Source organism: Erithacus rubecula (assembly GCF_903797595.1).
Source record: "Erithacus rubecula genome assembly, chromosome: 2".
NCBI classification, from domain to species: domain Eukaryota; kingdom Metazoa; phylum Chordata; class Aves; order Passeriformes; family Muscicapidae; genus Erithacus; species Erithacus rubecula.
Genome location: NC_136685.1, coordinates 24630044 through 24657931, shown reverse-complemented (window position 1 = coordinate 24657931; position 27888 = coordinate 24630044). Strand labels below are relative to the sequence as shown.

General features: G+C 38.5%; 1 protein-coding gene across 1 annotated transcript in view; it reads left to right on the top strand.

The window, feature by feature from the left end:
- Positions 1-27888, top strand: part of KHDRBS2 (KH RNA binding domain containing, signal transduction associated 2) — a 287954-nt gene that overhangs the window by 123516 nt on the left and 136550 nt on the right. Inside the window, exon 4 of the mRNA XM_079297992.1 lies at positions 19554-19700. Within this exon, the coding sequence (XP_079154118.1) occupies positions 19554-19700 (147 nt within the window). The remainder of the gene's footprint in view (positions 1-19553; positions 19701-27888) is intronic.

The window sequence follows — 27888 nt, the reverse complement described above, 5'->3', positions numbered from 1 at the left end:
TTTCAGGGCTTGTGCTTTTAAGGAACGTATCACAGTTGATTTTTTGAGAAGCAGTCATCCAGTCACAGCAGGGAGGTTGAGTGCCTTTAATTCAGGAATTATATAATAAATTGAGAAGGCAGGACTGGCCCCCAAAGGGAAGTGAAGATAACCAGTATTCTGTATTTTACTCTCTCAGTGTAGGAATGTTTGTGGCACTGTACCTAAAGCCAAGCAGAATGTGACAGTGGCACTGATGTCTGAATTTATGTGAGAGGTGGGGTTTCACAGCTGATACACCTATCCAGTTGAGATCTAAAAGTTGCACTGTCTTTGGAGGAATCAATACACCCCTGAATGAAAAGGGTAGTTGCCTTTGGGAAGTAAGGCTGTGATTTGATGTTGACAGACGACTTTGAAGCTGTGCTCTGTACAAGAGTCATGTACCCGTGAATTGGATGATGACGCACTTGAGGGGCTTTGCGCAGTAAGGAGGAAAAGGACTTTCTCCACTTACTTTGAGTCATTCTGAAAGAAGGGATGCTCTCATCGTGCCATGAGAGAGACAAAATATGAGATAGCAAGACTAACTGTGGCTGTGGGGTTTATTTTTCTTCCTTTTGTTTCCTAAAAGCAGGATGCCAGCTCTACTCAGTTAGTGAAAATGAATGGAAGACATCAGCTCTGTGCTGAGCCTGAGAAAATGCATGCACCTTCCAGCAGACAGAATTGGTGTTTCTGATGTGCTTGTTGCAGCTCTGCAGCACCTGATTTTCAGCTGTATGTGAGTTCCTCCCAGACTGAGGGCAGAGCACACCTCTAAACATGTTGTCCTCAGCCAAGTGAAAAGGTGACTGCTGGGAGGATGAGTTGTGCCTTCTGGTCACTCTGAGAAGAAGTTTATATCTATTCCTAGTTATTTCAGGCACTTTCAGAAGCATCTGGTGCACCCCATTTGCTGTTTGGAACCTTTGGCATTCAACATAGCTCTTTGTGTCCTTCCTTGCCTTTCATTTTCAAGTAATGACAAAACTAATGACACATGAGCTTAAAACGTGATTTTTCAGATGAAAAGCACAAAGGCAAATGTATGCATATAGCTGTCAAACATACTTACAGATTTATGAAGATCTGTGACATCATATTCAGTGGAATGTGTTTGACTACAAAGGGAAGGAAAGCATATTCAAATAGAAAATAATTCATAAAGTCTTTTAGACTTTCTAAAGTCGTAATTGTAAAGTCAGGCTCTAATTCTTTTTCAATATTCTACTGCTGTTTCTTAAATTTGTCTTTTAATGTCTAGCCTTGCACCAGCTGGAAGAATTCTCCTAGTACTTCCAGAACTTCTTAATCATTCTCCATGGCTGGGTAATGCCCTTTCTGGATCTTGTAGAGGAAGAAATAGTTAGCATTTCTCCACTTGAAACACAGAGAATGTGTGCCACATGCCCTTTACCTGAACATAGCAGGAAATAACAAACAGGCAGTTTTTACATTCATGGAAGCTTTCCTTTAAAAATCCAGACAGGATCTTTTTCTTGGCTTCCTCCTGTGAAGACTTTCTCACGGACTGCTATGTCTCTTGCCTCTGTTTTTCTTTTGCTGGGAGGAAAAGATACCTCTAGGTGCAGCCAGATGGGTACTGGGTCCTACATGATATTTCAGCTTGCAGGTAAAATACCACACTGGATTGTTTAATTTTTCCATTCAGGAGTCTTGTGTGCCTGCTGGTTTTAACCTCTCGTTAGGCAATGTGGTAGTGATGTGTTTTTTCATGTAGCCCAGGTGAGTGATGTCCAGCATGACCACCAGATATGACAGCCACTGGTGAAAGATGGAGGCACTGGCAGATGTAACCTGGCTCCAGCACAGACTGGGTTTTGTTGAACAACTCTTGCAGCTGTTCCACCAGGTTGGGTTGGCAGTACAGCTCTGGCACATGTATGTCAATGCTTGGGTCTCTAGCTCGCTCCCAAGGCTTCCCCAGAGGCTGTGCCAGGCTGCTCCTGTGGACACCAGGCAGCCTGCAAAAAACCAGACAATGGTCAGCAAAACAGCACTGCACAACCTTCTGGCTGTGCCTGATCAAGGTCTCATTTTCAATTTGTCAGAAACAAGAGCTTTTCAGCAGCAGTGAAGTAGCTGCAGCTATCTCCTCAAAACCCAAAAAGAGATGTGAGAAAATCTGGTGCTGTGCTCTAAAACCACCATTATCCATTACACAGAGCACAGTCACATCCCTTTCCTAATTCACCAAGAGCAGAAAATCAGCAATGAAGATCTTAAAGGCTCTCAGTTTGCTTATACAAACCTAAATAAACAAAGTCCCAAAAAGGAGAAACCTATTATTTTCTACCTTTGTTTTACTGCATTTTATGTACCCTTTCCATCTAGACCTCTAACTCTTTTTCCCATGAAAATGAAAGCTGCAATTCTGTGAGCGGGGAACAGAAGGATTCTGTTTCCAAGTCACTTGCTTTTTTATGAACACACTTGGGAAACACATAAAAAGATTCCCTCAAGATTATGTTTGCAGATACGTTCTACCCATCTGGGTAGAAGAAAATGAATGGAAATAAGAGAAATAAAATACAAAGCAGTCTACTGAAAACAGGCAAGAAAAAATCCCCATCTATTTAGATGAGCACTATAATGAGCTATACTGTAGACACTAAAAGAGTCTGATGTCCTTAAACCATTTGTCAATCATGTTGACCAAAAGTATTGCAGACTTAGAGGAAGCAGATTTTCAAATGTGAAATGAGAATGGTTTGATTTTTCAGTACAGAAGACCAAGTCTGAATTAAAACACCTGCATGCTGTGCTTAGATTCAAAAAGTGATAGAAACAGTGGGTGGCTCAAAGATACAGCATTGATTACAAAACTAGTCAGCAGTCACAGGCCTCGTGCTGGTAAATGTCATGATTTATTTCATCTTGGACTGTGTTTGTGCACTGACCCTTTGTGCTCTGGCCTGAAAGTAAAAGGTTCTCAAAACTGTACTTTTAGGTTTTTTAACAGTGTGTTTCTTATTAGGGTGTTTCAAGGGTGGTGTTATAAAGCAAGGGAAAATCCTCCAGAGTTATGTTTAATGTGTAGTACTTCATAGCAGTGTATCCATCTAAGTCCTGTATTCACATATTAAAATAAAAGTTGGAGCAACCCATCACATCAACACATACTCCAAAGGCTTCCTTTGGCTTTCAGACAATCTCAGAGAACCTACCTGTTCTAGTGTTGGACTAGCTGGGTCTAGCAGGCAGCCTGTCCTCTTCTCCCTTCCACCCTGCTGGGACTGTTTCTAGCACAGCCTCATGTTCTTTATTTTTTTTTTCCTCTAGAAGCATGTTATGCAATAGCATGCAAAATATTGTCTAATAATAGAAATAATATTTTCTGGCTTTACATTAATTTCAGAAAATAGATATCATCACACCTTCTTAGCCTCTTAAATATTTCCTTACTGCTATTATCAATATGGTTTCAATAAGATAAGAAGAAATCAAACTAGACCTTCTTAAAGTTACAAAAAATTCAATCACACGTGCTGATTTAGGAAAAAGGACTCTGAACTTCACAGGTAAAGCTACTTTATTTCTTTGTTCCTATCAATACTTGCATTATTTGAAAAAACAGCCTTTTCTGCTTTCTGTGCAAAGGAGATTTGACAGACCTGTTTGTTAACCTCTTCTTTCTACAGACCTGTTTGTTAACCTCTTCTTTCTACTCATGGTCCAGAGACTCTACCATTCTGTGTGACAGAACATGCTAGCAACACTTGGTCAAATATATTCTCACTGTTGGAATGAAAGGAGCAATTCCTAAGCATAGAACTAAGCACAAAACCAACAGGTTTTGGACTGTATTTCTGCCAGCAGTCTGAAGTTGGTTTTAGATAGTCCAGGGTCATTGCTGCATTATATGCAGATTACATTTTCTTACCATAATATTCTCCTGAAGATTGCACTTAATGTCTCTTCTCTTACAGCAGCATGCTACAGTTGCTGACCCACACAGATAAGTCAGATCTCCTGTCTCTGTGGAAAGCATCATGGTTATTTGTCACCTTCCCTTGTGTCTGAGGAGACAGTGGCAGAAAGACTGAAAACCCACATGTGTGTGGAGGGTTTGTGGACACTGGACTCTTGGGGACCCTGTGCCCCAGGGAGAGGTGCTCAGTTGCCTTCATGCCTCTCTCAATCAGGTGCTGGCAGCAGGGCCAGGTGACCCAGCAGAGACAGGCACTGATGAATGCAGTCTGCCAAAACAACAGCAGCAGCAAGGAATGGTTGACAAGAGGATTTCTTTGCCACTTTGCCATTTCTAGCATAAAACACCTTTTGATAGAATGGGATTCAGAAAGATACTGAGGTGAAAAAAAAAAAAAAGAAAAAAGGCAGGCAAGCATCTTTCCTTCCTTGTTAGCCCTTTTATGTGTAAGTCCTTGGTGGGTGGAGGTCTCTCTGTGAGTATGAAAAAGGGATGTGCCAAGGAAAGACATGTGCAGTCTAGAGTTGGAGGAGGCATTGCAGCCCCTGGGACAGGTTACAAGGAACATGGGAAGGACAGCAGAAGACTGGAGGCAAGTGAGCCAAGGGGTTGTAATTCCCATCATGGCTAGAGCTTGAGGAGCACTGTTAATGGAAAGTCTCTACTTACCAGTGAGGCATCTCAAGTGCTTTCTCCTGGCTCCTTCGTGCATCTTAGGGGAGTGCAGTAATAAAACATGATGGCCACAGTGCCATTGTTCAGACTGCAGAGGAGCAGAACCTGTCCTTTCCTGACAGATTTACTGATTGTGAAAGGATATAATTGGTAAATGACAGCTGAGAGAGGGTTAATTAATCAGCTACTGTGGTGCAGCAACATTCCCACAGGTCCCTGGAGTCTGAGCACCATGTGCTTTTTCTGCTGGGGAACTCCATCACTGTCAAACACCTCAGTAACTTATATAAAAAGAAAATAGAATAAATGGAGTCTCTCATAATTAGGTATATCATCTCTCTTAAATCATACCAGAATATGTTGGTCAGTGTTGCTTTTGCAATCACTGTTTCTGAGTGAAATAAGAATTACTGTGCCACAAGAAAAATAGGATGAAGCTGGTAATAGTACCATCTCAGCCTGGACTTGCCTGATGGCTTGGGTTTCCATCTCTTTCTTTGCTCTTCCTGTTACCAGCACTGCACCATGTAGGTCAGTTGTAAAATACTGCAATTTTCATTCAGCATGCCCAATGAAAACAAGTAATGCTTAAGTATATGTTTGGAAGAGCAAATTGAATGTTTCAGATTCATGCTGGATATATTATCTATTCCTGAGCAGTTAAAATTATGTCTGTAATCCTTCAGTCAGTTTCCAAAGCACTGCCAGCAGTCTTCAAACTTGTATAACATGATTCTATTACTTCTATTTTTTTTCCTTCATCCTGATAATTTTCATAAAAGAATCCAGCCAATGATACATGCTTTCCCCCCTCCCCCATTTTCATAGTTACCAATTGTGTTTTGATTTCTTCTTTCTTAATATGATTTGGACAGATCTAAAAAGATGCTCAGATCCATCAGCTGATTTATTCACCTGAACACCCAAGTTATCTTGAACACAGGCCTCAGCTTCAGATTAGTCACCCTCTTTGTTTCCATTGAGAGCTCCATGTGATTAGTTTAGTCTTAAAAATCGAATTTCTGGATGCCTAAGTCATGGTAAATTAACCCAATTCATGGGAAAACTGTTCAATTGTCCTATAACTATCTTTTCAAACTGAGACCTTTGTCTCAGATCCAGCATGTCAGCAAAGTCGTGGAATTGAACACAGCCTTGGGAGGGACATTCTGATGCCTTTGAAGAACCTGAGTAATTTAATCTTTGCACACTTTGACTCAAAACCTCTAACATTTAGATGGAAAACATAGCACAATGAGCTAAGTTAGGTGCTGAAGCTTTGCTGAGTTTCTATGATGCACATGTTCCTTATTTAGGAAATACTTTTTATTTTTCCCTTTTTCCACTTTAGGAGGAAGGGAAGAAAGAACAAGAAATATAGGTTTTTTTTTAAATTTAATATCAGTCATAGCATTTGAGGATGTTCATACAATGTTAAAAATATCCTCATCTTTTGTCTCCAAATCTGTGGAGAAAGTCTGCCATAAACAGGGTTATTGTTCAATTTTATTTTACATTCATTTGTACTGGTATTGAAAATGAGCAACAAGGGAGACCACAGGTGCTAAAGCAGTAAAGAACTGGAAAACAAATAAAATGCTTCATTTTCAGCCAAAGGCAGGTTACAATATTTCCTGGGAAAAAGCTTTTAATAGAAGGAGATTTGTGGTGAACTGATAGTGACATTAGGCAGAATTGACTATAATTGATTAATTTAATCTGCACATTTTTTGATTATCTGAGATACAGCTACCATGTAATGAAAATTTTGCAATTCTCAAAACCTGTGCACAAGGTTATTTCTTCTTGCATAAATCTGAGAACATAAAGGGGGTTGGAGGAGTGCTTTAAATTGCCAGGGATGATCTGGATGATAAAACTTAAGTGCAAAATGAATATTAATTTTTAGTGCAGTAAAATTAGCTGACTCTGAAGACTACAGGTACTTAACCTTTTCTGGAGTACAATTACCTGTTTTAAATTGATTTCTAAAATTATTTTACTCTTTCAATTTTATGTATGTTTGGGGTTTTGGTGATACTCCATTCTGGTTTGGATGCCATGCAAGTGCTCGTGGGAGATGGGGAGTTCTGGGTAGAGGATCTGGAGCAGTGTGCCTTGAGCTTTTAGAGGGAATGCTCTGGCTGCTCTTAGTCACTGACATCTTGACATGGCCAGTTTAGTGCCAGTGACTGTTTACTCATCACAGTGACATCTTCTGCCTAGTGAGCTCCTCTGAAGTGAGTTCATTCCGATGTTTTCTTTGGAGCAGTAGGAAGAACCGTGTGAAATTCTGAATATTTGGCTTCCCAAAAGAAAGCCCTTGTCATCCTTCAGGCCACTTTCTTTGTGATTCTAGGATTCTAGGATTTCCTTACAAAGGAGTCAGCCTGCCTTTCAGTGGGGATGTACCTGTTGTTAGGTAGACAATATATTCTAAAAATTTGTGGTGAAGAACACTGAAGTTTCCATTGAGTCACAGACTAAGTTACCCCAGCCAAAAGATGCTATCATCACCCCAGCTAAGTTATCTCAAGATAAAGAAACTGGACAGAACTCCAGAATTTTGACTTCCTTTACTTTTCCATTAAAAGTGATAGCTTTTTTAAGTACTCTCTCATGATACAAAGCTTAGATCAGGTCCAGACTGCACTGCCACAGAGCTGCTGTTACCTGAATTGTACATGGTCTGAGTATTCTTCACATTCCATGAAAATTAATCTTCAGTAAACTTCTATTAGAATAGCTATAATAACTTGTCATTAAAAAGTCATGTATTTTACTCAGATTTGTTTATGGCTTATAATGGACTAATATCCTTAGAGATTTCCATTATGAGAAGATTAGAAAATGTGTTCTTTGTCTTTGCAGAGCAAATCCCCATCATATCTGAGATGACTGAGAATCTATTTGCAAGCAACTGTTCTATTTGCAGTCAGACATAAAATCATGATGGTTCCCCAGGATAGGAGATACCTGGACCTATTGGATCAAGTCCAGAGGAGAGCCACTGGGTTGTTTAGAGGAATAAAGTACCTCTCCTATGAAAAAGAGCTGAGAGAATTGTTCAGCCTGGAAAAGACATTTAGCATGGATGTAATTGTGGCCTTCCAGTACCTGAAGGGAGCCTACAAGAAAGATGGAGAGGGACTTTTTACAAGAGCATGTAGTGACATAGGGTAAGGAAAATGGATTAAAACTGAGATTTAGGTTTAGATTAGATATTAGGAAAAAATTCTTTACTGCGAGGGTGGTGTGGCACTGGAATAGGTTGTTCCAGGAAGTTGTGGATGCCCCATCCCTGAAAGTGTTCAAAGCCAGTTTGGATGGAGCTCTGAGCAACCTGGTCTAATGAAAAGTATCCCTACCCATGGCAGAGGGGTTGGAACTAGATAATCTTTAAGGTCCCTTCCAACCCAAACCATTCTATGATTCATTCTATGGTTTTATGATATATGTAATATTGTTACATTAATCAGTCACCTATTTCTGACCTTTGTGAGAAATCATCCAAGAACTTGCAATCTCATTAATATTTATTTGTCTAAATTAATATAGTGTGAATAATTCGATTTTCTAGATAGCAGTGGAACAAGTAATTGACAAGTAATTGTCATTGAAAAATGTGTTTGGGTTCTTTATCATTATGCAAAACCTAATTCTACAAGAAAAGAGAAAGTGAAACTTGCAAAATCATGTGATTCACATGGGAGAGGGAGTGCATCATTTGCAAGACATTAAAATTCTGGCTCAGAAAAAGGATACGTTTGTAAAGAAGAGTGGCACACTTATAGATTTTTCAGTTTTTTGATTTAATTTGAAATACTTTTTCAGAAGTTAATGTATTTTTTAAGTCGGATATTGAAACATTTTCATCTGTGTAAATGCCATTAGAGATACAGTGTCTGCCAATTATTTATGAACTTCCTTTCCCTTTTCCCCTCCCCAGAGTTCAGTTTGTCTCTGCCACTGTGGCTTCCCTCCACTGATGTGGTTTGCACATCACTGCATGAGAGTCAAGGGGATACAAGAAAATAGTGGTCTCTTCTAAATTTGTGGTAGGATACTCAAATCCATTTACTGCTTTTGTTTGCAATGTTGTGGTTAATCAAGGGACAGGCTTAAGGAAATCATTATTGACAATCAGCCAGGAAAATGAACTTCATAATACAGTTTATCAGACAGGTCTTTTAACTGCTGGATGCCAAACCATCCCCATTACCCTGCCTGGGCCAATGTGGCAATCAGGGAGAAATCACTTCCCTTATATCCACAGTTTAGGGAAGTACATTTCCTGTATCACAGGTTCCATTGCATTTCAGGGTATGAAACATTACCATAGAATCCTTTACAATGATGGAGACTTCTTAAAAAAAGCAATGAGGAGTTAAATGGGGTCATCAGTGTGAGCTTTTAAACCTTGCACTTGCAGGGGCTTCCCAGTTGGATTTGAAAGGGCTTGTCAGAGACATAACATTGTCCTTCAGAAAGTCCTGATGCATGGGAGGAGTGGAGGAGGCTGCCACTGCAGGAGGTGAGGCAGTGAAGGTGAGGAGGTGAGGAGGTGAGGAGGTGAAGGCAGCCAGCAGCTCTCCACACATCTTGCAGCAGGCATGATTCCTGAATTTGCAGCTGAAGGTGGCTGTAAATGGCTCTCCTCTGCACTCTTTCAGCTCTGATTATAATAAGCAATCAGAGTGGCTGAAGTGTTGCCTTGCTTTCTAGATGAAGGGCCTGTAATACTATTTTGAGTTCATTTGAATGCTAATTAGTAATAGGATCTTTAACACCAGAAGTGGGTTCCATACTTGACACATAACTGCTTTAAGTATACATATCTATGAAATAAGTGATAAAAGATACATCAGCAAGCACCTGTAAATGTCATAGAATAAAAACATAACAGTGTTGGGGATTTTCCTCTATATATGCAATACATCATGCCTCATGTTCATGGCTTCACAGTTCCAAAAGAGACAGGAAAACTTAAGAATGCACTCAGTCTGCAACTACTGAAAGTTGCAGGTTGAAAAGTTTGGGTAAGAACTAAGAAATTGTTTGAGGACATCCTGAGCTGCAGGAACATCAAGATTGCCAAGACTTTGGTATTTAGCACCTCATGTGAAAATGTTTCCATATTCGTAATAATTCTTTTCATCTTGATCTGTTTTGTTTCTAAACTTTTTTAAATTGGAGCACCAAAATGGTCTAGAGGTTTTGCAGTTTCATTTATCTTCCTTTCTTAAAAATTGCCTAATAGAAAATACTCTAGTAATTGATATTGAACACTGAGCAAATTCTTTCTGTAGACCTGAATGTAATGCCTTCAAGATCTTTCTCATGAAATAACATTATCTAGAGTCTGTGCACACATAAAGAGGTGGTCTTTATCACTGGAGAATTTTTATTACTGTTCAACTCATTTTCTGGATCACTTATAAATAGTTTAACAGAACACGTTCCCAAATGGTTCTTGTGGGATTCATCTAGCAACTTCTCTAAAATGAGCACCTCTTTCCTGACTTCCATAATGCACAGCTTGATGAGCTCTCCAACTGCTGCCTCATTAAGGAAAAGGGCAGCAGCGCCTCTTTTGTATTCAATAGGAGTGTATTGGGAACATCTGTCTTACTTAGTCCCTTGTAACTTTATGAATCCCAGAGAAGCTTAAGCCTGAAAGAATTGTCAGATCTCCTTCACCCTCATGTGGCACTGCTGCCCAGACACTTCACTCCGAGGAGTATTACTGTGGACAATTCTGGCATCTGTAGATTTCAGGGATAGGAAGCAACAGGAAATTATAAGTCCACAATTTGGTGTTTAGGATCAAAATCATGTCTAAATCCTGGGTGTTTGAGTTCTTTTGCAGCTATAAGCTAAGTTACACAGATTGGGAAAGGCTTGGAGTTCTCTTTGTGTAGGCACCTACAACAGCAATTAGGCTGTGTAGTAATACCTATGTGGATCAGTGGATCTGTTCTCTAGGTCTGTATTGGGAAAGCATCCCTTATCAAGTGAGTGGTTTAGCAAATGTTTACTTTCAATGTGTGCTTAGAGCCTTCATCGTGAAATTTGGCTTAAATATAAATAAATTAATTGCCAAAGACAAGCTTCAGGCTTCTTTGTAGTCAAAACTAAATGTACACATTAGACCTCTTCTGATGGATTATTTCAAAATACAAGGCTTTTGTTCTTCTTATGCATAAAATAGCTTAGACATTAATTTTTTCCTCCAGAATTTTCTCTGTGGTAGAAATAACTGTTTTTACAATTTCCTTCAGGTGACCAAAACCAACGTCTTTAAAGTACTTGGCTAAAATGGGAATTTACTTTTATTTCAGTAAAATAGTGTGTAGCAAAGTAATTCATTCAGAGCCTGGAAAACTACAAAATATTTCTTTTCATACAAGTCTCTATTCTTAAAAACAGAATGCCCCTTGCAAATCTTGTGATACAAGTGATATTTATTCTTTGGAGAAAAAAAAGTGTTCCTTTGGGATTAATATAATCATATTAAAACTTAATGACAGAGAAGGAACAAAAAGGTGATATAGATATTTAATTTAAATTTTCCTCTTTGTGCATTTTAAATAACCAATACTGGTTTTTATTAAGCACAGCTTTTGCAAACACTATATATGTAACAGATATAAAGATGAATGTTTACTGATTAATAAGAATTGTTGACAAATAAATTATTGTCAGTTTATGGGTTTCTTAGCATAAATACAGTTAACCTTCTTTTCAAGATGACTGATAATTTGTCATCAGCTAGCTTATTGAATTACCTAAAACATTAGTAGAGTGTTCTAGTGTCTATAACATTTGTATCACTTTAAGGTGACTGTTCATGCTCTCTCTTTCTAAAAAAAAAAGGATTAAAATTTATAAAACTGTTGGCTTCAAACATAATGAAATAGAGCAAGATTGGTGTAAGAGAACAAGTACAATTATTTCTGGAAAGTAAAAATGACACCGGAGAAAAAGAAGGTATCTTTTCCTCCAACCAGTGTAAATGAAATTATATCTGCTTTCCTCAAATGATGTTTCTCTTCTGCCAAAGGCTTGTTGCTTTACTTTTGACACAGTAAGCTCTTAAAGCTCTTAAAATGTCATCAGACTTTATTATATCTTGCTACTCTTCATTTTTTCAAATCACTGAATAACTGTATTTATTTTTTTGAAAGTGGTGAATTGGCATTGGCTGTCAGCAGCCTGGGTGTAGTTGAGCAGAACCCTCTATTATAGTGTGGAGCTCTTCCTTAAGGGATGGTAAAGTTTGGGAATACAGTCTGTGCTCATTAGTTTTGATCCTTTTGTGCTATAGCCATCACAGTTTACACTGTGGCAGAGCCCAAGCAATTGTTTATACCCTGAGAGAGGCACGTTTGTAATCTAGCATTGGTGGAACTAAGAAGTGTATTGAAAGCAGAAGACCTCATCCTGCTATATTTTTAGGTTTAAAATGATACATGTGTAGCTGAAAAAAAAATCTCTGTATCCCAAGAGTGCTTTTCAGAACTGGTCATCTGAGACAATTAGTTCCTTGTGTTGCCTTTCCACTGGCACTGGTGGCCTGTGTCCCAGTAAAAGTGGTGTTGCCATCACCTGTTGCAGGTTGCAGGCTTTGTGCTAAAACCATAGCACGAGGGCTGGAACCTGCCATCCTTTCTCTGGAGTGCTTGGGATCTGCCCCCAGCTCCCTTTGAGATTGCTGGCTTCTAGCAGCCCCTGTCTAATGGCTGAGTGATTTTTATCTTCACTGCTTTACTTTTTGCCTAGGTTTGTACTATATCTGTCATTAATGGTAGCAATAATAAGTCATTATTCTGTGTGGAGGGTGCTGCTATGGCCCTAGAACAAAAGTACAGCACAGGGGAGTACAGGGTTGGGATGGAAGTGGAGGCATTGAAAGCAAAGGCATGGGATGGATAAGAAAGGCTCTGGGATTGTAAGGAGGGACTAGGCATCAAGGTCAGCTGCAGGTCATTAAAGGGACACAACATTGGGATCTAGGTAAAATCACTTCATGAGTAACAAAAGGAGCCAAGAAAACATACACAGCAGGTGTAAAACTTGCCATATCTAGTGAATTTGGATGGGAAATGGAGTTGCTAAACAATGGAGAAAGAACAATATGTAGTATGTGTGCCGTCCCTGTGCTTCATGGAGAGAGGAGGAAGAAATTATTGCTGTCAGTTTTATGTATCTGTAGTGGATTAACTTTATCTGGATGCCAAGCACCTACCAAAGCCTCTCTATCAGTCCCCTCCACTATTGCAGAGGGGAGAAAAAATATAACCAAAGATTCAGGAGTTGAGGTAAGCACAGAGAGAGATCTCACCAAATACTGTGAAGGGCAAAACAGGCTAGAATTAGAGATATTAACTGTTACCAACAAAATTAGAGCAGGATAATGAGATGCAAAATAAGACCTTAACACTATCTTTCTTCCCTCTTCGCCCTCCTTCCCTGCTCTACCTCCTCCAGTGGTGCAGGGAGACAGGGAATGGGGGTTACAGTCTGCTCAGTTCACCACAGCTCATTTCCACTTCTGGTCAGAAAGGGGAATCCTTCCCTGATGCAGTGTAGTGTCCCTCCCACAAGAGATAGTCCTCCATGATTTTTTTCAACATCAGGCAATCCCATGGGCAACAGTTCCCTGCATAATGCTGCAGAGTGGGGCACTGTTCTGTGGGATGCAGTCCTTCAAGGACAGGCTGCTCCACCGTGGGTACCCCACAAAGAAACAAGTCCTGCTGGGAGACCTGATCCAGCCTCCCATGGGGTCACAGCTCCTTTGGGCATCCACCTGCTCCAGTGTGGGTCTCCCCAGGCTGCAGGTGGATCTCTGCACCCCCTGTCCCCCCTGGGCTGCAGGGGCACAGCTGCCTCTCCATGGGCTGCACCAGGGGCTGCAGGGCAATCTCAGCTCTGGCACCTGCACCATCTCCTGACCCTCCTGCACTCACCTGGTGTCTGCAGAGCTGTTCCTCTCTTATGTTCTCACTCTGCTTTTCTCTGCCCACAATTACATCTGAGACATAACTTTTTCTTTCCTCTCCTTAAATAACCACAGGAGTGTTAGCACCATTTCCGATTGTGCCGGCCATGGCCAGCAGCACGTCTGTCTTGGAGCCATCTGGGATTGGCTCTGCCAGACACTGAGGAAGTTTCTGGCAGCTTCTCACAGGAGCCACCCCTGTACCCCCACTGCTATCAAAACCTGGCCATGCAAACCCAATGCAATATCTTGCATCAAAGGACTCAGGGTACTGCAACTCACATCAGCATTGTCCTCTCCATGCTGAAGCCATTAACCTTAGGATCCCCAGGGCAGTGGAAGAGTGAGCCTAAAGCCAGGTAGTCAGCCACTAGAAAGTTAGTTTATGTGTCATTTTTGCCTGCATGGAATTTGAACTGCAATCGTTAGTATGGAACTAAACTTCTAATAAATCTTGGATTAAAATAAAATTTAAAAAAAAAAAAAGAAAAAAGAAAACTTTTTTTAAGACATGTTTTTGCCCATGGTAAAAGTGTACTATCTTGTTTGGAGTTCAAGCAAACTACATTGTGACTTAGTTGCAACAAATTGCTAATTAGCTTCTCATAAATAAAAGCACGACATTTTCTACTCTCATTAATTAAGACAAAGTCTTCTTCCTGAATCTGAAGGCGTCTGGATTGTAGTGATTCCTAGTTTGATCATAAGTTTTAAGATGAACATAATCCTATGAAGCATCTTTGGTAATTGTGAATTTCTTGAGGATCTTTGATTTCCTACATAAACTTTGTAAATTTGCAATTCATTGATTGTATTCAATGAACATCTTTGTCTTGGTTAATTCAAGGAGCAATTGTCTAATGCCCAGGTCATTCTTATCCATGCTGTTTTAGCTTCTGCTTACATTTGTACAAATGTAGAAGCATTTCTAGGTCTGTGAATTCTGTTCTGTTCTTAGTTTTCTGGCAGGGAGTTTTAGCACAGATCACTAGCTGTTGGTTACAGTGGTCATCGTCTCTTGCCTCAGTTTTGGCATTTTAGTGTATTAATCTTTTTCCTAAACTTTTTTTTTCCTCTAAAGAATTTCTATTTTTTCTTCATTTAATTTTCATTTCAGGTGTTAGGGTTCTTTCAATAGTGGTTGTCTTATCATCACATTCTTGTGCTGCTTAGTCTTTTTTTTCCTTTTCACCTCTCTAAACAGAAAGATGATCTAGGTATGGTTAATACCTCCTAGCCATTAAGATTTTGTTTCATTTCCCTATGAAAAGCATCAGGAAATAAAACACTGAAGGACTTGTTTGCCGAAGATAGTACTGAATGTACACAGTTCTCTACTCCATTTTACCAAAGTAACAATTAAAATTTTAATGATGACTCAAGTATAGAAAAATAATAGTTGTCACCTGTATCTCCAGTAATTTCCTCTGTTATAGGTGATGTTTTTTCTAATGCCTGCATTTCATAATGGGGTCTCTGTGGCTGAGTGCAGGTGTTATACAGCCACTCTCTTTGCACTACAATGTGAGCTCTCTTCATGTACTCACCACATCCATCTTCTTTATTCTTCTTCCTGGAGTGAGAATAACTGGTTTAAAAATAAGAGTCAAGGAACAGCTAAGGTCTTTTAACTTCATTCTGTGCTGTGCTGAATCTCTTTCCAATGCCTCATCCATTACCAAATTGTTTATCTTTTCAGTTTTTTTTGTTCTTTGTTTCTCTTCTGATGGGACCTTGGACCTGAAAGTTTTTTAACTCCAAACCCAGTACCCAAATAAATTATTTCACTGTAACTTTTATTACAGTCAGTGTGGCAGACAACATTTTGATTTTTTTCATTTATGTCCAGATTAAAAATGAATAGGTTTGCATTTGTCAAACTGCATGCTCATTAATTTTCTTCTGTAGGATTGCCCATTGATCTTATGAATAATGCCTGTGTAGCAGCAGCCCTGTGATTATATTTGTCTGGTCTCTGCATTATGCTTTTCTTTGTAAATTCCTGCAAGATATGAAATCCATTGCAATTCTCATATCGTTCCTCAAGCACCCGTTGTTTCTTTTTGTAGCTGTATTTGTTTAATTATAGAGAAGTCTTTGTATTGTATTGACAAAATTTATCTCTGAGATCTACACCATTCCTACTGCAAGTTTCATTTCTATTATTCTCTGATATCCTGTTATTTCATTGTTATGAGGATACTTTTGATTCACCAATCTGGACTGTGTAAGTTTGTTTTCTGTGCAAACTCTATTTCTTGCAGCTTTATTTCAGCATTTTTATTCAAGCATTTAGGCCAGGCTTCCAGACAGAAAGCAGTTCTCTGTCAACACACATCCTTTTAAAACATTAAGACTCCTTTTGCACCCAGAAGTAATTATTCATTCTTCCTGGCCTTTATGTTCCTATCACTCACATACTTCATTTTGCAGAGGTTAGTATTCCAAATATTTATGCTATAGAGTTTTTAAAGTAATTTTCCCTGCTTTAGTCAACTGGAAATTAAAAAACATAGTAGATGTTTCAAAATCCTTGTGAGGGAGTGGGTTATAGAGCCATGCATGTTGAGGGTGGATGGACTTCAGCACTGTGTGACAGGCACTCTAAGAATGAGAGAAAGAGAGAATTAAGGGAATGAAGGAAGCCAGAAGCACACTGTATGAGAGACCTGGGTTCTGTCACTCTTGAGGAATGAAGGGAATTGGCATGCAGAAAGGAATAGAAGAGGATCAGGATGAGGGCAGTTGTCTCTGGAGGAAGATGTGTTTTCTCTACTATGCTCAACCCACACTGAAGAAAAACATTGTCACTGTGAACTAAGAAAGAACCTGAGAGTGAGCACTAAGACCGGTTGCCATCATTAATCCAGAAGTCCAAGGAATCTATTCCTTTTCTTATATAAAGCAGAGCTGATCAGGTCCCAGGTTTGTTGTTTTTCTACCCTAAGATACAGTGCTGAGACTTAACTGCATTTTGATTCAGTGAATCCATCAGGCATTCGATGTGCATCACCTTCCAGTGTGATTCATTTCATGTCTGCATGAGTAAGCTTAAGCAGTTGTCATTGCTGTGCTTGGGCTGTGAGGGAACAGCTTGGCTGCTGGGTGGACCCTGGCCAAAGGTGTGCAAGCTGAACAGGGTCTAGAAAACTGCTGGACATGATTTAGAACTTAAAAAAGCTATGAGAATGTGCCAAAAGTTACAGGCAGCACCATGGGAAATACCTGAACCTCAGAGGTGATTAGGGCTGAGTTTTATGAGAAACAGCCAAAGTCCACGTGTAATTGCACTGGTGCATTAGAGGCCACTAGGGCCTTGCAAGGCCATTAGCACCCAGATAGCCTTGTAAAGAACATAATAAAAACAGATTTATTATGATCTCCCTTATTCTACTTTAATGTACCAGGTGCTGGAAAGTCTCATAATCCATTTCAGTCCTTCCCAGTCCTACATGGGGTATTATTCATTACTGTTTTCCTTTGACTCAGAAGCACACTTTTAGGAGAGGCTCTGATCATTCCCAATTCCCATTATTTAAAGTGAGCAGAGCTCACAGGGTTTTAACGGAACTCCTTTCCTATGAACTAAATCAAGCTTGGGCTCCAGAAAGGCACTCTGGCTTCTAATGGGAACTCAGTTATTGCAAGCAGAGTACAACCAGCAGGAAGCAAAACCCACTGCTGTGCTACATGAGGGGCAGTACTGTCATCCTAAATAGAAGCAGTGTGGATATTGGGTCTACAGCTATTATTACTATTTTGCTGTGCAGTTGGAATGTGCTGCTTGCTAAAGATTTGCAGAGATGATGTTGTCCATCCATCTTCATGTGCTCCTGGGAGGGCCTGTTCATCTGTGCTGCACTTGGAAGGCTGCATTAGCTAGCAGTAGGTGTCAGCTGCCATACCAATGAGTGTCTGCCCAACAGTGTGAGTCATGTCTGTAGAGGTTCTGTAACATCTCATGATGGACTTTTATATTATGCTATGGGTCTTCTGGAAATTTCAATGAGATTTCAGTGATAAGCTAAAATGCCAAAGATAATTTAGCTGTAAAAATAAAAATACTGAGATGATTACATCTTAATTTTTTAGTTTCAGTTGCAAACAAATGTGTCAATTTTCAAATTTTAAAATAAAATAGTAGTTCTCATTTATTAGGTTATGATTTTATCATAATCTGCAAAATGTTGAGTTAGCATGGAGCCAGATCTTGAGCTCTTGAGTTACGGATGTGCCTTTGTGTATTCTCTGAAAAATCAAAAAGTCCTTGAGGCTGGATCTTCTAGCATAGATAAAAAACCCCTGAATACTTACCATTAGAAGCATAGCATCTTGCCAGAGTTTTTAGTAGCAAGCAGTGGTATAAATTAGTCAAGGCTAAAATAAGTGAAGGTAATGTAGAATTAAATAAACTAAATCAGTAAGAATTGTAATCTGTTGTTGTAGTTTTTATATCTTAGCTAAATGTTCATAAAATATTATTTTTGCATATACTAAGAAGCTATAACCTCTTCACCATTTTCAAGCAAATTAGTTTACTTTTTTTTCTGTGATGTTTTCTGTATATACATATTTTCTTCTAAATTACATTTCTCAAAATATTTTTGAAGACCAAGAGTTCAACTCATAATTTCTTTAGCATTACTTATGGCTATCTTGTGTAGTAATGGCATAGATTTTTCATTATGTTGTCATAACCAATGCCATTAACATGATCACTATTCTATGTCTTTGATTTTTATGGAGCATGTGCGAGTATTTTGCAATTTACATTTGCTATCTCAAAGCTTTGTATAAGAAAGATTGACATTTCAGAACATTATTCTAACATGAAATAGGATTATTAGGGTTATTTTATAGCTAGAAAAGTGGGGCCCAGAGGTGGTTGAGCTGTATCTTGGTGAGGTGATTCACTGTCTAAGCTGATACACCTTTGTGTGTACCTGTGGTACCCTGAATTGGAGCTGGGGCTGAAACTCAGACATCCCTGAGTACTGAGAGCAGCTCAGGGGCCCTCCACATAACGAGCACATGGATCTGTCAGAGCAAGTCCAGAGAAGGGCCATGAAGATGATCAGTGCTGGAGCCCTTCTGCTCTGATGAGTATTTGGGTTGCTCAGCCTGGAAAAGAGAAGGATCAGGATGGATTTACGGCACCAAGTACAGAAAGAGGGCAAGAGCACCAGAGAGTGACTTTGTAAAGAGGCACATGGTGAGGGTACAAGGGATAGTGGCTTTAAACTAAATGAGAGCAGGTGGAGCAGTTTGACCACAGAAGCTGTGGATGCCCCATCCCCAAGAGTGTTTAAAGCCAGGCTGGATGGGGCCCTGAGCAGCCTGATTTAATGGAAGGTGTCTCTGTTCATGGCAGTGGCACTGGAACTGCATAATCTTTGGGTCCCTTCACACCCAAACTATCCTGTAATTCTGTGTCTCAAGTAAAAGTCCTAGGGCATATTTTTCTTTGGTGATACCAAAATGTACAGGCTGCAGATACTTGTTGAAGAACCTAAAGAGTTTACTAAACAATAGGGCTCTGAAATGGTTAAATGTATCTTCATTTTTTGGCTTTTTGTTGTTGTTAAGAGCTAAGATTCATACAGCTGAATGCAGCTTTTCTGTTATGGATTTAATATGTCAGTACTTCCTTCTGGAGTATTTAGCATTTTTTCACTGTGCTGATTAAAATCTGGTTGAGATGATAATTATGCTGGTTTTATCATTCAAACACTCAAAATTGATTTTTAAATCTTTAAGTGGCTTGAATCAGACTTTTATTTCTCAAAGGATTTTAAAATCTGCTTATAGTATGTCCTTCTGTCATGTTGTCTGTGAATGGTAAATCACTGCAAAATTAGTAGATTGCCAGTTCTAAAAACCAAATCCACCCTTTTTTCATAGGAGGAAGAACTAAGGAAAAGCGGAGAAGCCAAATACGCGCACTTGAGTGACGAGCTCCATGTATTGATTGAAGTGTTTGCTCCACCTGGGGAGGCGTATTCTCGTATGAGTCATGCCTTGGAAGAAATAAAGAAATTCCTGGTTCCTGTAAGTCACTTGTAATGTTCTTCTGTGACAGGTTATGGCTTTGTTGCATTGAGTTTGTTCCTTCTCTAGACTAAGGAAAAAAACGCTTCATCCTTTTCTGTTGAACTTTCATCTTTCATTCTTTTGTCCCAGAGAGGAGATGGCAATCAGGCCATTAAGTGTCACAGCTGATGCCCTGATATATTTTCTACTTATTTTATCATATCCATTTGTCACTGTTTTTTGCTTGCCTTTCTTCTTTTCTGGAGGACCTGGTAGATTACTTTTGTTTTGTGATTGCAGACATTAGTCATTTGCATGAGACTACACTTTCAAGATTTTTGAATATGTAAATCTGTAAAAGCATTTTAATACATGTAGCAATTTACCTAAATATCTTCCTGATGAAGTTAATGAATTTCTTGTGGAGCAAACAGCATGAGCAAAATATTCTTAAGTCATTTCTATTCACCTTATCACTCAGACCACAGTTTAGAAATCTTCCATCAGCTAGGGGAGTGCAGAAATGTACTCTAAAGCTGTGAACTTTTTCAGTTTGATTTATGCTAAATGTATCACTTTCTGAAATATTTACCTTCATGTCTATTGATTTTCTTCAAATTCTCTGAAATTTTTTTTTTCTACATCTATAAATTCATTCCATGCTATTTTCATACTTAAATTTGTCCTAGAATTGAAGCATATGCATACTAAATATTAAGTAAACTAGTACTAGAATTAGGTGAATTGTTTTGTGAGGTCTGTCCTGAGAGTTCTTAGTGCTGTAAAAATGTTTAGAACCTCATCTCTTAAAAAGAGTATGATGATAGCTTGTTTCTGGTTTTGATTGAAAAAATGAAGTGTCTGTTCAGGTCTCTTGATAATAAGGGAAGGATTCAAAGAATGCCTTTTTTAAATGAGTAATAGGAAACCAAGATAAGAAATATTCAGGTGAGGCATACCAAACAGTTGCATGGCAGAATTTCAATGCCTTCTTTGGTGTGGGCTTCTTGATGTGGGAAAAGGGGAATAAGTTGCAAATAAAGTATTTAAGCAAACTATATGAATGTTAAATTTTTAAAAGCAAATAAACTTCTTTTTAAAGAACACAAACTAAGTAACTGAAAATTGTTAAAAATAAACATCCAGAATTTTTTTTAAATAAAAAAGTTTTTTGGCATTAAGTGCCCAGAAACAAGCTACATTTTAAACAAGTAAATCTGTCTTTCTGATTCTTCCTTCTGATCTCCTTATGCTTTCCTTTTGGGAACACTGTTAATAAAATACCATTTAAAATTCCTTGAAATAACTGTGAGACAAGAAAGCATTTTCTTTTCATGATATCTGACTTTATATTGAACATAAAACACAAGGGACAAACTAGGTTAATATTATAATGCTGGTAGCATGCCAAAGAATGACATTTTGGGTGCAAGCTGATGGTGGTCTGCCAAACCACTATGCTGGAAGAAAATTTACCATTAAGTAACATGTTCCTAAAAAGATCAGTGTGTTATAGCTTAAAATGGTAACAGGGCCATTTACAAATTTGCCAGTCTTTGTCATTTGGATAACCCTATTTCCAGTTGTTTATGACTTTCCAAAACTTCAGTTTGTTTCTGTAAGAGGTTCCTGTTTACAATTACTTTCTTTTGTCCTTTTCATTTCTAAAGAAAGGTCCTGCATTTTAGCATGGTGCAATGATGATGGCACCTGGATTTTTAATATGTGTCATATGTTATGTTCTGTTCAACCTGGGTGAGTCAGGGAGAAAGACTAGTGTGTTTTGGGAATAGTATTAAAATTTGTTGTAATATTCAGCATCCATGCAAGCATATGTTTTGTGTGACACATTATTTATCTGGAAGGATTATATGTATCTTCCAGCACAAGTATAATAGCTATGCTAGAGGAAATATAAAAACAGGTTCTTTGTTATGACATTTTGAACGTGGTTGACAGTGGTAGCAATAGACCATGTCATAGAAGGCCACCAAATTTATGAGGTGTGATTTGCCCTTAGTGAAGCCGAATTAGCTGTCACCATTCACCTCCTCATTTTACATGTGTCTTTGCAAAGCTTCCAGGAGGATTTCTTTCCATGATCTTTCTGACCTGAGGGTGAGGCTGAAAGAGCTGTAGTTTCCTGTGTCTTCCTTATTTCTCTTTTTGAAAGTGGGCATTACTTTTCCCCTGTTCCAGTCAGTGGGAGTTTCAGTGGACTGACATGGCTTCTCAAACACAGTGGATACTGGCTTAGCCACTTCCTCAGCAGTTCCCTCAGAATGAGCAGATGATCTCATCAGGTCTCATTGGGCACCTCCATGTTCCTTAGGTGTTCTGGAGTCTGATTCTCTCCTGTAGTGGGCAGTTCATCATTCCCCCAGTCCCCACCTTTGCCTTCCCTGACCTGACTCATCCTCGAGGACCAAGGCAAAGAGTCATGGATTAGCTCAGCATTCTCCATGTCCTGGGTAGCCCAGCCCACATTTTCCCTAGTCTTTCCTTTAGCACTGATGTACTTTTCCTGTTGCCCTGGCCAGTTTTAATTCTACCAGGGCTTTAGCTTTCCTAACATGAGCCCTGGCTGCTTGGATAATTCCTGTGTTCCTCCCAGGCTACCTGTTCTTGCATCCACCCTCTGCTGGCTTCCTTTTTGAGTTTGTTCACAATCTCCTTGTTCATCCATATAAGCCTCCTGTCATTTTTACCTGTATTTCTCTTCATTGTGATGCTCATACCTGAGCTTTGCAGAGGTGATCCTTGAACACTAACCAGTCTTTTTGTGCCCCTCTTCACTTTCCCCACAGGAAATCATAATCATTCCAAACAAGTAACAATTGTACTTTATGACTCGTTTGTTAGTTTTATCCCCTCTGCTTCATTTCAGATTTACAAAGCAATTATTAACTGACTGGTTACAACATGTTTCAGGGGGTTTGCACTCAAAAATATTGCACTGGATAATTTCCTTTTCGTTTCCTATTTGCAGCATCTCTTGAATTTGTTTTATGATGCTTTGTTGTTTATAAGACTTAATTTATTGCAGCAGTGAATATTGGTATTGCATGACAAGGATAAAACAGTATAATGTAACAGTTTTATTTATACCAAATCAAGGATGTAATAAACTATTCAAATGAGTTTTCACATTGATTATGAATTTTGTGAAGATTACATGAAATATTGCCCTCAGAAATTACACTGATCATTGTCAGTGAAATGGAATAATGTTTTTATACCTTATTCAGAAGTTTTAAGGAGAATGAACTTTAAGATAAATGCCCAGAAAACACAAGAAAAGTCAATAAATGTAGAACAGGACTGAGAAATCGAGGGGAAAAAATGAACATTTATTAACTGAAGCAAAGTTTTCATGAACAACTACTTTTGATTGCTTCATTTTCGCCTTCAGCCTTGCTCAGTTATAGGTATCAATATTTTTACTAGTGAAGGTTTTGCCTCCAAGCCAGAGTTAGAAACCACTGTCTGTCCCACAAGTTAACACATTTCAAAGCTGCAGCTCTGCCTCAGGTTGGTACACTGGGCTCCTTCCAGCAGGAATTTCAGTGCATGACTGAATCCCAGTGTCTGCAGCCCTTGGCAGCTGACACACTTCCAGAGCCAAGATGCTTCCTTTGCTGTCTGCAGCTTCCATTTTGCAAATGGCTTGAGGTCTGTGTGGGTGCTGCCAGCAGAACATTGCTAACTGTTGATAAGATTTATTCTATAATTGACTTTGCTAGTTCTTTGGTGGGTTTTATGCAAAATTAAGGCTTTGTGGGGTGACATATCCAGTTACTAGCTAGATACTCTACTCCATTTTGGGTTGATGCTTATTTAGTGTGAAAATTTGAATATAATTGAAATATGACAGATCAAAACACCCATGATTAAGTAGATAGGATTAATACAGAGTCTTGAAACACAGCTGCCTGTTCCATTATTTTTCCAACAACCTAGTAAAAAGGAAAACTGCAGTGTGGTCCTCAAGCCAAGGTTTTACATTAGCAGTCATATTTGGAACTGACACTAACATATTGGAAAATTCTGCAGAATTAGCTCTATGGAAAATACAAACAATAGAGATGCCTAGGAGGAGGAGCTGTTTTGCAGATAGATTCATCTTTGTGGCCAACACAGATTTTATAAAATCCATGGGTTCTGACAGTAAGTACTTATGATCTTAAACTGCCAGGGTCCTAGGTCTGTGTGAGGAACCTCAGGCTGATGTTAGATCTCAGTGCCTCAGAATGGGATGTGGGCTTAGCAAACTAGAGAGAGACTGGGGAGCAGGGGGAGGGAAGAAGAGCCTAGAAGCTTTTCTTTAAAATCTGCTGATTTTTAAAGGTTCATGGCTATTAAATGCAGTCAAGTTTTTCCACTATTAATGACCAATGAAATTCTACTTCACTTTTGTTAAATGTGATTGTATCATTGTGATTTATATCCAAACATACAAATATATGTTCTGAATATGCTCCTAATTTCCATGTAGTAAGGAGCTATACTGTCCTTAGGAGTTCTGTGCTTTCTAAGACACGTAAAGTCTTTTCTGATTCACATTTTTATCCCTTTAAGCAGAGCATTTTTATTTGACATGGTTAGCATCCCTTGGGAGAATGAGAGAAGCAGATACTGATCATTCATTTTACGTATGAGTGCTCTGTAATAGGCAGCTATTATGTAGAGGGCAGATTGCAGCTGCGGTGACATGACCACTTTAAAAAGATTGTTTACAACTGTGTGGTCAGATGATCAGAAAATGAACCAATTACCAGTTTAAAAATTGCTGTCCAATATATTTGCATACATTATCCTAAACACTTGTATCTGCTTTAAATTGAGGCACATTGGCGCCGCTGAAGGGCTGGGAATAAACACGTGGCCTTATAATGCAGTCCAGTTGATGGGCAATGACTGGTGATCATCTGCCTGTACAGTTTGCTGAGGGTGTTGATCAGATCAGATTAGATCAAATCAAATCAGATTCTGTTATTAGAAATCACTGTCATGAGGCAACAGGTGAAGGCAGAGTTTTATGTTGCTTTTAATTCAGGCTACAATGTCTTCCAGACTTCCTTGTAAGTGCCTAAATATCTTACTGACTGTTTAACTTCAATCCTTTTATCTCATCTTGCCCCATACCATTGATTAAAATAATTTTCTTACCAATTTGTAAGAATATTATGTGTTCTCACTGATCTAGCTAATTAAAGATGAAAAGTCACTAAGGAAGAAGAGCCTTTCAGTGAAATCAAAATTTACTAATTTCACAGTCGTAGTTACTTATACCGGAACTACTTATGAAAAAATTGAGATCTATGGGAAATTGAAAACAAACTTTCAGGCCAGTTTGTTTCAATGGAAACAATTAAAACATCTTGAAGTAGGGTTTAGTTTCTTGAAGGTCTTTCTCCATCTAACATTGCAAAAGGAATTCTTTTATCTCAAACGTACATTTACACTATGTGTAGGCTCTCCTATATATATAGACCAAAGTTACAAATAATCTGTGTTCACACAGTAATAATTCTGTCCATTTTAGGTATATGACATTTGTTTTGCACATTTTTTATTAGTCATCTGAATTTCTTCTGTGCTATATGTATAATATGAATTCTCTATTTACATACCATTTCATACTCCATGGTTTTGTAATCTTATGTTTGTTTCTAAATAAGCTGTAGTGTGGGTGGGGGATGCCAGTCATTTTTTCCTTTTTGAAAGAACCTCAGCAGGCAAAATATTTCCCTAAATATGACACGGAGCAGCAGCACAGCTGCATCTCTAAAATTCATCTTTTATGCCTGTCAAAGTAAATAATTTACACTTGCACATTCTGCAAAAATACTTGCAGTAATAAATAATTAGTACAGTAATTATTTTAAAACTGTACTAAGGAAAAATTTTAGCAGCTGTTTTCACTGTGTTGAGTTCTGTTTTTTCCAGTATGCAACTTCTCTGGCAATTTCACACAGAAGTTTTGATAATCAAAGAAATAAAAGTCAGGGATTCTGTCAAGGCCTAAAATGTCATTGCACCTTAGCTCTTCACTGCTTTTCCTCTAAACATTGCTTAAAAAATCAAATTATTATGAATACATTCAAACATCAGTGTTCTCAAGAGTCATCACAACTTGTAGGCTGTGCTTCTTGACTTATCATAGATGCTTAAGTTTTTCCTCATAGCAAATACTGGCTGATTGAGCAGCACTTGTGTTGTTTAAACTACTTATTTTAAGCTTGATTAAAATCATCCTAAATGTTCCCCTCAAAGTGAACATTTAGGGGTGTAGGTGTACACTAAAAATGTTTCAATTGAAAATTAAACTCCATTATTTTTCATCTGACTGAATTTTGTTTATTTAGTTATTGATATACAGTGTAGACTACTGGTTCTTTCTGCTGTAAAGCTATAAAATGGATAGCCATACAAAGAGCACAGAATTGCTCAAATGCCTTCATATTTGTGTCATGGAGAGTGGGTGGTGTGTTGACATGCCAGACTAACAATATCTTTTTCCTAGGCTTAGCACCCAGCTGCTTCAAGGCAATATAAATACTTTGCCACATCTTGTGTGGTTTAAGGGCTGATACTCCCACTACAAGTGGATTAAGACCTCTTTAGATATTCCAAGACTTACTCAGTCTGTGAAAGCAATTCCTTGGTGATCTCTTTCTGACACACTAAGGAGTCAGTATAAGAAGCACAGCCTTACTGTCAGACCAGCCTTTTCAGATCAACCAGAGACATGAACCTGAGCACGGATTTCACCCTGACCATTAAGCTGAGCCTGTATTTAGATGTGCCTGTCATTTAAAGAAATATTTAAAACTTGCTTGGTGAGTCTATATTCATCAGCAATTTTAGGCTTGTCTTGCTGCTTCCTTTTCCTAGGGCAGGTTTTTCACCAGTAGCAGATGAGAAGAAATTATTTCTGTGCAGGTGATAAAATTCATGCAGAAAAATTTGAATCCCACAGAATTGCTTTTGGTTTCCCTCAATGCTGGTCTGTAATACGTAGCATGAAGTTTGCTGTGCTTTCCCACATTACACTGTTCACCTTAGCAAGACAAATTTGGTCAGCCTACTCAACAATAAAAGTTGTTTGTTTGACCCAGTGAAGAGTCTGCAGCTTTATGGTTTGAAAATAAAATTCCTTGTGGTTCTTGTATAAAAGTAGGCATGGAAAGTATATTTAAAATAATTGGTTTGCGTGCAAGGAATTACTTTGTAATCACAATGAAAAAAAGTGTGTGAAATGTTAAGTGATCCCATAACATATATTAGTATCTTTTTTTTTTTTCTCCATATGATAAAATATAAGGAAAATATCTGTTAAAAAAGAATAAGACTGAAATCAAGGAGATAAGTATTACTTATTTTGGCTCTTTCAAGGGATTGGTTCTTGGATTAACCAGGTTATTTTAACTTTCAGGTTACTTATTTCTATGTTTCAGGTATATCAGCAAAGTGACAATGGAATTTTTAAGGTTTAATTCATTTGTGAAGGTACACTTAAATAAATAAAACTTTTTGTGCTGTCATTTGCATTGAAAACCATACTGCAGATCCCACGGTGTGTTCAGGGTTGTTTTTGATTTTCTATATTTATTTTTAAAAAGAAGAAAAAAGATTTTGGTGGTATTAGTAAGCATTATATTTTTAATGTAGCAAAAGTCAGTGTAGTCAATTCTGAGGATGCTGAATTTTGAAACCATGAAAGAAAAAGCAAAAATGCAGAGTAATCTTATCTCAATTGTTTTCTTTCAGCTTCCACCAGTCAAAAATGGTCTTTTCAAGGCTGCATCCAAGACCATCATATTTATACCCTGTGGTAGCTTTTACTTCTCCTCCCTGAGTTCATCAAAGGCTTTTTGGTGAACCTTAGTTAAGCTTTAGGCCTCAGAAAAACTTAAGATTGCAATGAATTTGACAGTTCCGTTATGCACTGAGTGTAAAAACAGAAGTAAAACCATAAATTCCACTTCCTCTTGCTTATTTTAAAGTAGTTTCTTAAGAGTTAGTAAGTGCCCTCCTCTTCATGCATCGTTAAAAGCAGAGGATAATTTCACACCTGTGCTTACTCTTACGTTGTTCTGGATTTGTTTCTTTTCTAGCCCCCAACTTTTATGGGACAGAAGCAGAGGTAGCTCTAGTTTTCCTGACATGCTTCTGACCATCTTTCTCTCTCTTCCTTAGCTTA